General features: G+C 35.3%; 1 protein-coding gene across 1 annotated transcript in view; it reads left to right on the top strand.

Moving 5' to 3' along the window:
* The window catches only part of Rras2 (RAS related 2), a 91,088-nt gene that overhangs the window by 69,732 nt on the left and 8,056 nt on the right, over positions 1-13,300 (top strand). Inside the window, exons 2-4 of the mRNA XM_015477656.2 lie at positions 1,311-1,398; positions 2,480-2,582; positions 2,749-2,857. Of these exons, the coding sequence (XP_015333142.2) occupies positions 1,311-1,398; positions 2,480-2,582; positions 2,749-2,857 (300 nt within the window). The remainder of the gene's footprint in view (positions 1-1,310; positions 1,399-2,479; positions 2,583-2,748; positions 2,858-13,300) is intronic.

The raw sequence follows: 13,300 nt of genomic DNA, 5'->3' as shown, positions 1-13,300 counted from the left end.
TTTTTTTTTTTTTTTTCTTAGTAAGTCATACATTTTAAATGGGACCATCAAGAGGGAAATACAGTTATGGGTAATGAATTCTATGGTTAAGGTTATTCCTCAAATAAAAATAAATTGTGGGAAAGACCTTTCCAATAAAATAAATATGTAAAGCCATAGTAGCAGGCAGATTAGTATCCTCCCCAAATTAGGGTTTTCTTGACTCCTTTCTGAGTACCTATTGAGTAGCTTTCTGAGCATAGCCCACCAAGTTGAGGGATGTTACCTAAGAACTCTGTGCTCCTAGAGCAATGACTTTCTGCAGGAACCCTTTCCTGAAGAATGGCCAAAAACAGTTGGCTCTGGATCCTAGCTAGCATTAAGCTTTCTTCCTCTGAGTCCTTTCTCAGGTTTTGTTAAATGAGTCAAAATGAGTCAGTGGGACAGTGGACTGTGAGGAAGTTGATCCCTAGGAGAGCAAAGGAGATAGACCAGAAGAAGAGTAAGTCAGTATCACAGGTACTGGCCTTCTGATAAGAAATGAGAAATGGTTTCTTTTAGATTATTGCTTTATTTTTAGAACATTTTAAAAGAAAAGTATGATATTCTAACTGCCATTCTTTTGATGATGATTTAAAAGATAATAATTGTGAAGCTTTGATAAACAGAAATATAATTTAAGTTAAAAATGAAAAGATTAGATGAAGTTTGAGATTCCTACAGATGAAGTAATCCTGAATGATGTTTCTGAAGCATCATTTCTGCTGAAAGGGGAATAATAATGAGAAAAGAGGTGGGGGAAGGAATGTTCCAGGCCTCTTTCATTCGTGTGTGTGTGTGTGTGTGTGTGTGTATTTTTTTGTGATATATTCATTTTTTGTGATGCTGGGGATTGAACCCAGGGCCCTGTGCATGCAAGGCAAGCACTCTACAACTGAGCTATAATCCCAGCCCTCTTTCTTATAATTTCTTTGCATCTATTTTTATCTTTAGGACTGATGTTTATGTGAAATATAAGTAGGTCTGAATTACAGTTTATTGGATTTTTCTAGTTTTTCTAGAACTTGAGTTCTAGATTCTTAGCTTTAATTATAAAAAATTATAGCAGATGATTTGCAATCTTGGCATTTTTCTAATATGATAATCCAAAGATATTTAGTATCTTTCTTCACTTGGAAGGTGCTCTAAAGAGACTCATTTATTAGGGAATTAACATATAGTAGAATAAACCCCAATACAGTGAAAACATTTGATTAGTTTGGACTAAATGGAATTCTATAAAGTTAACAAACAGGCATGAATTTTTTTCTTTTCCTTTTTCTTTTTTACAGTCCTATTTTGTAACAGATTATGATCCAACTATTGAAGATTCCTACACAAAGCAGTGTGTGATAGATGACAGAGCAGCCCGACTAGATAGTAAGTAAACTTATTTATTTTAATAGTTCATCTGTTCTATTTTTAAAAAGTTACCTCTGGTATTTTGCTGATTATATAGTATAATGGAAATATTAGATGAGGTCTTCAATATAAGCCTGCCTTTTTCATTAGTTTTGATGAGTCTCTATATTGGTCAGTTTTTGTTTTTTTTTTCCCCCCATATTGGTCAATTTTAAATATGTCTCTGTAAATGAAAGGTAAAACAGTAATTGAACTGATCTTGTTCTGCTAAGACTGGTCTTATAATTTGTTGAAATGTATTTATTGGTACAGCTGGAAATAGAAAATCAGGTCTCATTTCTTCCTGCTGTTTGGCAAAGGCTACACTGGGGAAGTGACCATAGAGTTTAAGCCCAGAGGCTTTAACAAATACTGTGCCTGGTTAAATATACCACTTCCACACAGGAGAAAACCCTGCTCTCTTTTTTTTTTTTTTTAAGTGGTAGATGAACAAATACCTTTATTTTGTTTGTTTATTTTTATGTGGTGCTGAGGATTGAACCCAGTGCCTCACACATGCAAGGCAAGCACTCAACCACTGAGCTACAACCCCAGCCCAAAACCCTGTTCTTTTAATTTGTGTGATTCTTTTATTCATAGAGATTAAGAAATGTATTAGCACCTGTCCAAAGTCTGGTATTTGTGTGGCATGAGGACAGGTAACAACCGCAATTTCTTTCTTGAATTTATAATATCTTTTTCAGATCTTTACATGGAGGAGATAAATATTCAAGTGATTTCAGAGGTTATCTGATTCTGTCTGCATAGATGTGTTTGATATTTTTAACCTTGTAATTGGTATGCTAATATATTCTAACTGTAAAATGGATCTGTGCTGATGAAAATAAGCTCTGTAACTGTCTGCCATTAGAATATGTTTGTCTTTAATATTGAGAACAAAGTATTAAGAGAGAGGAATGTCATTTCCTTTTTATACCAAGAATAAGGCTTTCTAGAGGACCCACACGAAAGGAGCCTATCCTTGTAGAGGAGCAGTTTATAAAAAATGAAAACACGGGTTTTTTTTTTTGTTGTTGTTTGTTTGTTTTTTTCCCTTTAGTTTTGGATACAGCTGGACAAGAAGAGTTTGGTGCCATGAGAGAACAGTATATGAGGACTGGTGAAGGCTTCCTTTTGGTTTTTTCAGTCACAGATAGAGGCAGGTTAGTAGCAATTTTAAAATGTAGGCCATTGGTCCTGTCTACATCATGATTTTATTGAATTTAGATTCTCTTGTTTTTAATAATAAAATACTAACTGGAGTATGGAGCTCGTTGAATTATGATTCCTGGTCAAATCAATTAATTTATTTTATTTTATTTTTTTAAGTTTTGAAGAAATCTATAAGTTTCAAAGACAGATTCTCAGAGTAAAGGATCGTGATGAGTTTCCAATGATTTTAATTGGTAATAAAGCAGACCTGGATCATCAAAGACAGGTAAGAAGGAATTTCATTGCTGGAAAATCATGTAAGTGAAGTGATGAGTTTAATGAAATAATAGAAAGTCCTATGATCAAAAAGAAACAACTGTGCTGATGTCACTTCAGTATTTATTGCTGAGTTTAGTACACTGGATCTTGGAGAAGTTACATTAGGTAAACAATAAAAAGGAGATTTAGAGAAATTTAAATTTCATGGTTTTACACAAAATTTCAGAAGATTCTATAAGCCTACAAGTATTTGTACTAGTTCTAGTCCCATGTAATTTCTTGGGTAATATCTAAGAACTCTAATTTAGTTAGACAATCTCAAATGCCTACTTTATTTACTGTTAATATGAAATTTTCTTTGTTTAGAGACTGACTTTAATGTAAATTACAGTATTTGAATTTTTCCTAACTTCAGCAACTGAATTTTCTATTAATTCTTCACACTGGCCTGCTCTAACACCAGTAGCCTTTAAGATAAGAATATATTTAGTTGCAAACTTATTCTCACTTGTTTTCTTACTCACTTTTGGAAAAATTTATTATTTAAATTTTTTTTTTTGGTATGTGTTGTTCACTCATTTTTTGTAGGGGAGAGGAAGAAAGTCGGCTGTAAATTGATGCAGTCCTACTTTATTTGGGGTGTATTTAAGTCTTTAGTTTCTTGTTCACATCTGGAATAATTATTATTTAAATTGTTTCTCTTGTTGGCTTTTATATAACCTTAGGTTGACAAAAAGATTTTTGTTGGGTGACTTGTAATCCTAGTCACTTGGGAGGCTGAGGCAGGAAAATCCAAGTTCCAGGCCAGCCTGGGAAACTTAGTTGAGACCCTGTCTCCAAATAAAAAATAAAAAGTTTGGGGATGTAGGTCAGTGGTAGAGTGCCCCTGGGTTTAATTCCCAGTACTGGGAAAAGAAAGAGTTTATTGGAACAGTATAAACATGAAGAAAAGTTGATTGATAAACAGCTCAGTTTATGTTGATGCTAGGCTTTTATTTTGTAGTTAACTGTTTAAAACATAGTCTTTGTGCTTTATTTGTAAAAATTTTGTTGGACACACACAAAATTCAAGATATTCAAGAGGAAGGATATTTCTTCTCATGCTAAGATTTAGAAATATTTCTTGATGACACTAAGTGCAGAATAAACTTTCCTGCTCTGTCTCCTTTAAATCAGAATTGTTATAAAGTTAAGGCAAAAAAAAAAGTGCTCTTTATATTAAATCAATATAAACTTTAATTTTGGTCTTTTTATTTCCTTGGGGGTTTCTGAACTTAAATTATATTTATTAAGTGTTGCCTGATAGAACCTGTCTACTTCTGCTGCTTGTTTCTTTCTAGCACTAGAAACTTCATATATCATTAGATCTGAGAAGTAATGGCAAAGTAGATATGCAGTGAAGAAGGGGTTCTCCCTTTCTCATGCTAATTTCTGCTCCCAGCACGCCTTGATTGTATAAAAGGATCTTTTCTCAAACTTTTTCAGCGGCAGTAATGAAGTGGGTGGGGAAGACTCTCTGGAATAGTCTCCTCTTGTGTAGGTTGTGGTGGATTAGGGAGAGCAGGAGGATATAGGCCCATTAGAACCAAACCCTTACCATCATTAGCTTAGGGTAAGGTCTATAATCTCTGTATTGGAATTTGCTAGTATATGGCGTGCAGTTTTCATTGGTTTGTGGGTATTCCACATACTGTAGCATTTGCTTTGTCTGTATGTCATGGGATCATAAAATTTTTCATTTAATTTAAAAAGTAACTTAAGCACAACATAGGAAATACATCTTCTTTATTTTCATCACCTTAAAGATATACACTATTAGCTTAGAGTAAGTTATTCTGTTTTTTTTTTTTTTCTAAATCATATATGTAGACATAAGTTGCCCTCGCCCTCACACCAAAAATCTCAGAAGAGAGTAAAGCAAGTGACTGATATCTAGTGGCCAATGTTCTGCTCATTCATATTTTGTTTTCTGCATGACAAGCATAAAGACAAATTTTATGACTCCTGATGCTTTGTCTGTCTGCTGTTTTCTGGGTTCCTTTGCACTGTAGTCAGGCATATTGATTACTCTCACTTTAAAGTCATGACTACTACCCCTATGTGAGCTAATTGGAAATCCTCCCATATTTCCCTACTCCATTTATTTCTCACTTGTTTGGATAGTTATTGCCTGCTTTCTTACCTGTTATTCACCTGTAATACTTTCTTTTCTTTTCTCAGCTGATGGTGCATGATATTTTCCTATTTCTACATAGTCTTATGCCCACATTTACTAATACAGAATGTGGCATATGAGGTTTTTCTTCTCCCACTTACGTGATAAATTTCATGGTCTATGACTGGCTTGTCCACTGGGCCCTGGATCCTATTTCTCCTCCCCAACTTATGGGTAACACCTTAGCAATTGCTTTTTTCTTTTACTTGATCATTCCCACCATCATACAACATGCTACAGTGTTGCCCATCTTAAAAACAAAAAAGTAACAGCAGAAACTGAGTCTGTTCTGAGAACAGTTTCTCCTCTTCCTTCAATCTGTTATTCTTGCCTATATTGACATCATTCATTCTGTGCCATTGTCAAAGACTCCACTTCTGTAAATGTTGATGATATGATATTTCACACAGTTGATCACTTTCTCTTTTTTTGAAACACTACTTGACTCTGTGATATCATTTCCTGCTCGTCCTCTCTCCTCCCAGATGTCCTTTGTTGGCTTCTCTTCATTTTCTTTTATTTCCAGGGTGTGTGAGGGCTCCATGGTTCTCTCTTTTGGGCTCTCTAAGCCTTGAAGGGCATACTCAATGCTATTGAAGTTGAGAATGTTATATACTAAAGGTTTTTGCCTTTATAAAAGGTCACTCTTCAGAATTAAAGGTAATGCTTAGAATGTTTTGAACCTTTACTCATTCTACCTGTATAGGCTACAGGTATCCTACAAAAATTTCTCCTCCCTTTTTTAGAGATGTCTACTGTTTAGTCATCTCTATGTTCTTTCTCAGTAACCAGTCTGGCTTGCTATGTTGCTGACCTGGACCCCATCACCCCCCACCCCACCCAGCTTTGTTTTAGATATAATCTGTTAGACTTTATCTTAGTTCTTCGAACTTGTGGATCAGGGAGGGGGGGGGCATTCCTACCACTAACTCCTCAGTTCTGAAATCTATTAAAAATAAGTCAGAAAAGGGTTTGTTTACTGTGTTTTTGCTGCTGTACCTGTGGATTTGGTTGACTTATTTTATCCTTTTATCTATCCACTCACCCAGTATTAATTTTTGTGGTAGTGGGTGCTCTAACACTGAGTTATATTCACAACCCTTTTTATTTTTTATTTTCAGACATGGTCTTGCTAAATTGTCCAGTGGCCTCGAATTTGGGATTAACCTACCTCAGACTCTCGAGTTGCTGGGATTATAGGCATGTGCTACTGCACTCAGCTCACCCAGTATTTATTGATCATATTTTCTAGGCCCTCATGATGAAATAGTAGATAAAACAGTCCCCAAGATTTACATTAAATAAAAAAGGGTCTGAAGAATTTGGTGGTTTAGTGTAATCACTAATCTGACCACTTACGGAGTGATTGCTGATTTTGTTTGTCCTATCAAAGGTATAGGAAGAAAATATAGATGAATGATTTGCTTACCTTCCTAAAATATGAAAGTAGGTAAGTATGACTGTATATCGATTCTGAAATTTAGTGAGGCAGTATGTGGATTTGGATGGTGGATTTTGTGATACATCATCTGATTTCAAGCTTCTCGTCCTTGATTCTATGCTGTATAGAAACTAGCTGTTTCCACTTTTTTGTTTACTCCCTCCCTCCTTCACCTTAGCTGCCCTCTTTCCTTTCCCCCTTGTTAAGTTACTTAATTGCTAATGGTCACCATTAAGTTGAGAAAGGCACTCCTTATACTTTTACTAAAAATACAACTCAGTCTCCTTCATCTGTCAGTGCTTTGACACAGTGTGCACCCTATGGCATCCTAGGATAAAGAATCCTGTCTCTTACTTTTTGAGTTCTGTCTGTTTATGTATATATAAACTGTTTATATAAACTGTAGGTCATGGTTTTCAATCTGTTCTAATGTATCTATGTCAATTTTTTTGAAATATTTGCAGAATTGAAAACTTGGGACCTAATGGGTTAACTTGACATATCCCTGAGTGTTGGAAAGGTAGTTTATTCCTTTTAAGCCAGATTTGTTCAGATAAAATTACTCTCATCATTCCCATTTTGCTTTTCTTTCTTTGGGAATATATATTACTGCTTGAATTAATATTATTATGGATTTTGAATAATTTGTGCCTTTGAACTGAGTCTCAAAGTTCCCAAAAGTAGGTCTGTGGATTCGTTGTTTCAGATTTACTTTGGATGTTCAAAACAATTCTGAGTAGAGCTCAGACCAACCAAATAGAATATCCAGGTGATAAGGCTTAGTATTTGTGTCTTTATAAAATTCTCTGGGTTGAGGAACTCTAGAAAATATTTGTTTATGTAGATATCAGTCTGCTTTTATTTTGGTCTTCACAATGTGTTTTCTTTTTGTTTGCTTTGGTGGTGGCAGTGCTGTCACAGTGCCTTTTAGTTAAAAGTATGCTGCCCTCTAGTAAGCATATATGTGGGTACAGATCTCTTGACCAGAAATATATGTACAAACTCTTGTTTCCTTGATTCCTGGAAGACAGTGATGTAAAACCAGACTTCAAATAAGTGAGTTGGGCACAGTGGCATACGCTTGTAATTCCAGTGATTCTGAAGGCTGAGGCACAGGAGCGCAGGTTTGAGGCCACCCTCAGCAACTTGGCAAGGTCCTGTCTCCAAATAAAAAGAAAAAGAGGTGGGGATGTAGCTCAGTGGTAAATTGCCCTTGGGTTCAATCTCCAGTTGGGGCGAGGGGGGGGAGGGGAGGGCAGTGGGGGTCTAGGGGGACGACGACCCATGTAAACAGTCTTAGCAATGAGTTTTTTTTTTGTCATCTAGACTATGAATTCATTAATTTTCTTAACTATGTACAAAGATAGATTATTTGCCATCCCTCTTGATCTATATTACATTATGCATGATGGGTAGGGTAAGGTGACTTTTTTTTTTTCTTTTTTGTACTGGGGATTGAACCCAGTTGACTGAACCACATCCTCAGCCTTTTTTTATTTTGAAACAGGGCCTTGCTGAATTGTGGAGGCTGGCCTCAAGTTTATAATTCTTTTGCTTTAGTCCTCCAAGTTGCTGGGATTACAGGTGCGCACCACCATGCTCAGCGCCAGATAACTTTTTCAGGAACAATTGAGCAGAAAGACAGCAGTATTCTTAAGGACATATTTTTTTTCCCTCCCCAAGTCAAATTTACAATAACAAACAATTGAGATTAACTTATAATCTTTATTTTCATGGCACAGGAAATTGAACTCAGGGTGCTCTAGCACTGATCTACATTTGCAGCCTTTTTTTTTAAATTTTTAAAATTTTGAGATAGGGTCTCAACTAAATTGCCTAGTATGGCCTTGAACTTGTAATCTTCCTGCCTCAGCCTCCCCGAGTCTCTGGGATTACAGGTTATGCCCCTGTGCTTGGCTGACTTAAAAATCTTAAGTATTTATTTAAATTTTCTTCCTATATCCTGTTTCATTTTCGGATTTACTTATTTGATTGATCCCACTCCATTTACTTGTAGTTATTTAGTTAATTGGCATGCATTCTTCTAAGCCTTAGAGGTATAAAGACAAATAAATGTGTTGTTAATACTTGTCTCAGAGGATATCTTAAAGTGGTGGGAGAACAAGAAAACATAACTAAAATTTTTAGTATCACATATTATGAATTTTTGTCAGTGGTGATCTTTGAGTGTGATGGGACATCATTGCCACTAGGAGGGAGTTTTTTGTTGCTTGAGTCTTGAAAGGTTAGTGAGAAATAAGAATATTAAGGTTGAGAGAGAAGGGATGACATCCTAGGAAGAAGAACAGAATTTTGACTACATTGGGGTTATTTTTATAGGAAGGAATTTACCATGTTAAAAAAAATGTGTTTTTTTTTTGGTACTGGGGATTGAACTCGGGGCACTCAACCACTGAGCCACATCCCTAGCCCTATTTTGTATTTTATTTAGAGAAAATGTCACTGAGTTGCTCACTGAGGTCCCCCAGCATTGTTTTTTTGCTGAGACTGGCTTTGAACTTGTGATCCTCCTGTCTCAGCCTCTGGAGCTGCTGGGATTATAGGCCTGTGCCACTACACCTAGCTTAAATTTTCTTAAAATAGAAATTATCCTTTCTAATTTGATGGCTTTTTAAAGATTGTTCTTCTTGTTTGACTTCCATACTTATTGTTAATTGCTTGCATAATTTCATCTATATTTCAGACTCATAGTCCTTATTAGTAGATATATTTTTCTGAAGAAAGAGAAGATAACTTTAAAATTTACATAAATTTGGGCTTACCAATGTTTAACTGAACTTGTCTGCTATCTTGTTGTGCAATAAGGACCCAGACTATTAGGAAGTGATTGTTGGATATATGTACATTAATGTAATAAATGTTGTTGTATTTAGGTTGTTGAATTTTGGGAATGGAGTTTTAAATTGGTAGAACAGATTTGAGCTCATGTGAGTTCAGGAATAATTCATATTCTAGTCACAAAGAATGAAAAACCTAATTTTCTTGGGGTGTTGGGTTGTATACTTACTAGTGGGGCAAAACTAGCCCTGCATTAAATTTTTTTCTTAGTATTCCATAATAAAACCTAAAACCTGACCTCTAACAATCAGATTGTTTTCAAATAATTGCATTGTAGAAGACAGCTGAATAATATGTATAACACAGAATACAAAATATCTGGTAACCAATTGGTAAAAATCCTGTACGTCCACTCAAGCATTGCCAGGCATGTAAAGGAGGAAAATATGTCCTATGGTAACAGAAAAATGCAGTTAATAGAAACAGATCCAGAAATGATGTAGATGATACAATTAGGACAGAGACAATAAAACAGTTATTTTAACTATATTCCATATATTCAAGAAGATATTCTATATATCTCAATAGACACAGAAAAAACATTTGACAAAATACAGCACCCCTTCATGTTCAACACACTAGAAAAACTAGGGATAACAGGAACATAACATCGTAAAGGCTATCTACTCTAAGCCCCAGGCCACCATCATTCGAAATGGAGAAAAATTGAAGGCATTCCCTCTAAAAACTGGAACAAGACAGGTATACCCTCTTTCACGACTTCTATTTAACATAGTTCTTGAAATACTGATCAGAGCAATTAGACATATAAAAGAAAATAAAGGGATACATATAGGAAAAGAAGAACTTAAATTAGCACTATTTGCTGACGGTATGATTCTATACCTAGAAGACCCAAAAAGCTCCACCAGAAAACTTTCTAGGACTAGTAAATGAATTCATCAAAGTAGCAGGAGATAAAATTAATACCCATAAAACAAAGGCATTTCTATACATTAGTGACAAATCCTCTGAGAGGGAAATGAGGAAAACTACCCCATTTACAATAGCCTCAAAAAAAAAAAAACAAAACAAAACCCAGAAAGCTTGGGAATCAACTTAATGAAAGAGGTAAAAGATCTATATAATGAAAACTACAGAACCCAAAAGAAAGAAATCAAAGATGACCTTAGAAGATGAAAAGATCTACCTTGCTCTTGGATAGGCAGAATTAATATTATCAAAATGCCAATACTACCAAAAGCACTATACAAATTTTATGCAATTCCCATCAAAATCCCAATGGCATTCCTCGTAGAAATAGGTAAAGCAATCATGAAATTCATCTGGAAAAATAAGAGACCAGAATAGCTAAAGCAATCCTTAGCAGGAAAAGTAAAGCAGGTGGCATTACTATTACAGATCTTAAACTATACTACAGAGCAATAGTAACAAAAACAGCATGGTATTGGTGCCAAAACAGACCAATGGTACAGAATAGAGGACACAGAGACTAACCCACAAAATTATAATGATCTTATATTAGACAAAGGTGCCAAAAACATTCATTGGAGAAAAGGTAGCCTCTTCAACAAATGGTACTGGGAAAACTGGAAATCCATACGCAACAAAATGAAATTAAACCCCTCTCGCCATGTACAAAAATCAACTCAAAAGTGGATCAAGGACCCCGGAATTAAATCTAAAAGTGTCTAATAGAATAAAAAGTAGGTCCTAATCTTCATCATGTGGGATTAGGCCCCAACTTCCCTACTAAGATTCCTATAGCACAAGAATTAAAACCAAGAATCAATAAATGGGATGGATTCAAACTATAAAAAGTTTCTTCTCGGCAAAAGAAACAATCTGTGAGGTGAGTAGAGAGCCTGCATCTTGGGAGCAGATTTTTACCCCTTACACATCAGATATAGCACTAATCTCTAGGGTATATAAAGAACTCAAAAAGCTAAACACCAAAAAACAAAAACCCAATCAATAAATGGGCCAAGGTCCTGAACAGACACTTCTCAGAAAAGGATATACAATAAATCAACAAATATATGGAAAAATGTTCAACATCTCTAGCAACTAGAGAAATGCGAATTAAAATTACGATTTCATCTCACTGTAGTCAGAATGGCAGCTATTAAGAATACAAACAACAAAAAGTGTTGGCAAGGATGGGGGGAAAAGGCACAATCATACATTGCTGGTGGGACTGCAAATTGGTGTAGCCAATATGGAAAGCAGTATGGAGATTCCTTGGAAAACTGGGAATGGAACCACCATTTGACCCAGCTATCCCTCTCCTCGTTCTATACCCAAAGGACTTAAAAAACAGCATACTAGAGGGACACAGCCACATCAGTGTTTATAGCAGCACAATTCACAATAGCTAAACTGTGGAACCAGCCTAGATGCCCTTCAATAGATGAATGGATAAAAAAAAAATGTGGCATATATTCACAATGGAATATTACTCAGCAATAAAAGAGAATAAAATCTTGGTATTTGCAGGTAAATGGAGTTAGAGAAGATAATGATAAGTGAAGTTAGCCAATCCCAAAAAGACAAATGCTGAATGTTTTCTCTGATAGAAGGTGACTGACTCATAGTGGGGTAGGGAGGGGGAGAATGGGAGGAATAGATGAACTCTAGTTAGGGCAGAGGGGTGGGAGGGAAGGAGGAGGCAGAGGGTTAGCAAGGATAGTGGAATGTGATGGACGTCTTTATCCAAAGTACATGTATGAAGACATGAATTGTTGTGAACATAATTTATATACAACTAGAAATATGAAGTGCTCTATATGTGTAATAAGAATTGTAATGCATTTTGCTGTCATTTATTTTTTAAAAAAATCAATAAAAATCAATTTAAAAAAAATTTTGAGAAGTAGCGTGACAAAATATAGCATATAGAGGAATAAAGATAAAGGGACTGTATTCATCATTGTTTTTCATGGAAAAACATGCTGCATCTTTTAAATACTGAAAGCAAAAAACTTACCTAGAATTTAATCCACTAAAATTTTATTTAAAAAAAATGAAGGTTAGATAAAAGACTTCCCTCAAACATATAAAGTATGAGATTACTAACCAGAAACAAGGAAAGAAGTCAAAGGGGAAAAGATATCAAGTGGAAATTTGAATCAACTGGAAAGAATGAAGAGCACTGAAAATGGTAATTATATTGGGAAATAAAATAGCTTTTTAGTATTTAAATTAAAACATAACTGAACATTTTAAGAAAAAATAATGTGAGGTAAAAGCTAAAATAGTAAAAAAAAAAAAAAAGGAAGGTAGAAACAGACTCTCAAAGTTCTTAAACTGTACATTAATTGGTATAATACCATTTGAATAAAACTGTGACAAATTGAAAATATATACTGTAAACTCTAAAGCAACCACTGAGGTAGTATAACAGATACATAGCTAATTAGTCAACAGAGGAGACAAAATGGAAATGTAAAAAATATTTCAGTTAACCCAAAAGGCAACAAAAGAGGATAAGTAGGACAAAGAACAAATAGGGTGAGTAGAAAGTACTTAGCTAAGTGCTCAACTATATTCATTAAGCATAACTTGTGTGAATACCTCAGTTGAAAGGCACATGTTGTCAGATTGGATGAAAGTATCTACTCCCCACTTCCCGTCCTGTACTGGGGATTGAAGAGCTACATCCCAAGCTCCTTTTATTTTGAGACAGTGTCTCACTAAATTGCTCAGGCTGGTCTGGAACTTGCAATCCTTCTGCCTCAGTAGCTAGGATTACTTACAGGTGTGTGCCATTGTGTTTGACAAAAAGTCTACTTTTTAAAGACACAGCCAGGATAAAAGTAAAAGGATGGGCTAGGAGTGTGTCTGTAATCCCAGCAATTTAGGAGGTTGAGGCTGAAGGATAGAAAGTTCAAAGCCAGGCCTCACTGATGTACCCTAAGCAACTTAGCAAGTCTCTCTCTCTCTCTCTCTCTCTCTCTCTCTCTCTCTCTCTCTCT

The sequence above is a fragment of the Marmota marmota genome, unplaced genomic scaffold, assembly GCF_001458135.2.
Source record: "Marmota marmota marmota unplaced genomic scaffold, marMar, whole genome shotgun sequence".
NCBI lineage: Eukaryota > Metazoa > Chordata > Mammalia > Rodentia > Sciuridae > Marmota > Marmota marmota.
This window is presented reverse-complemented; position numbering and strand designations above follow the sequence as displayed.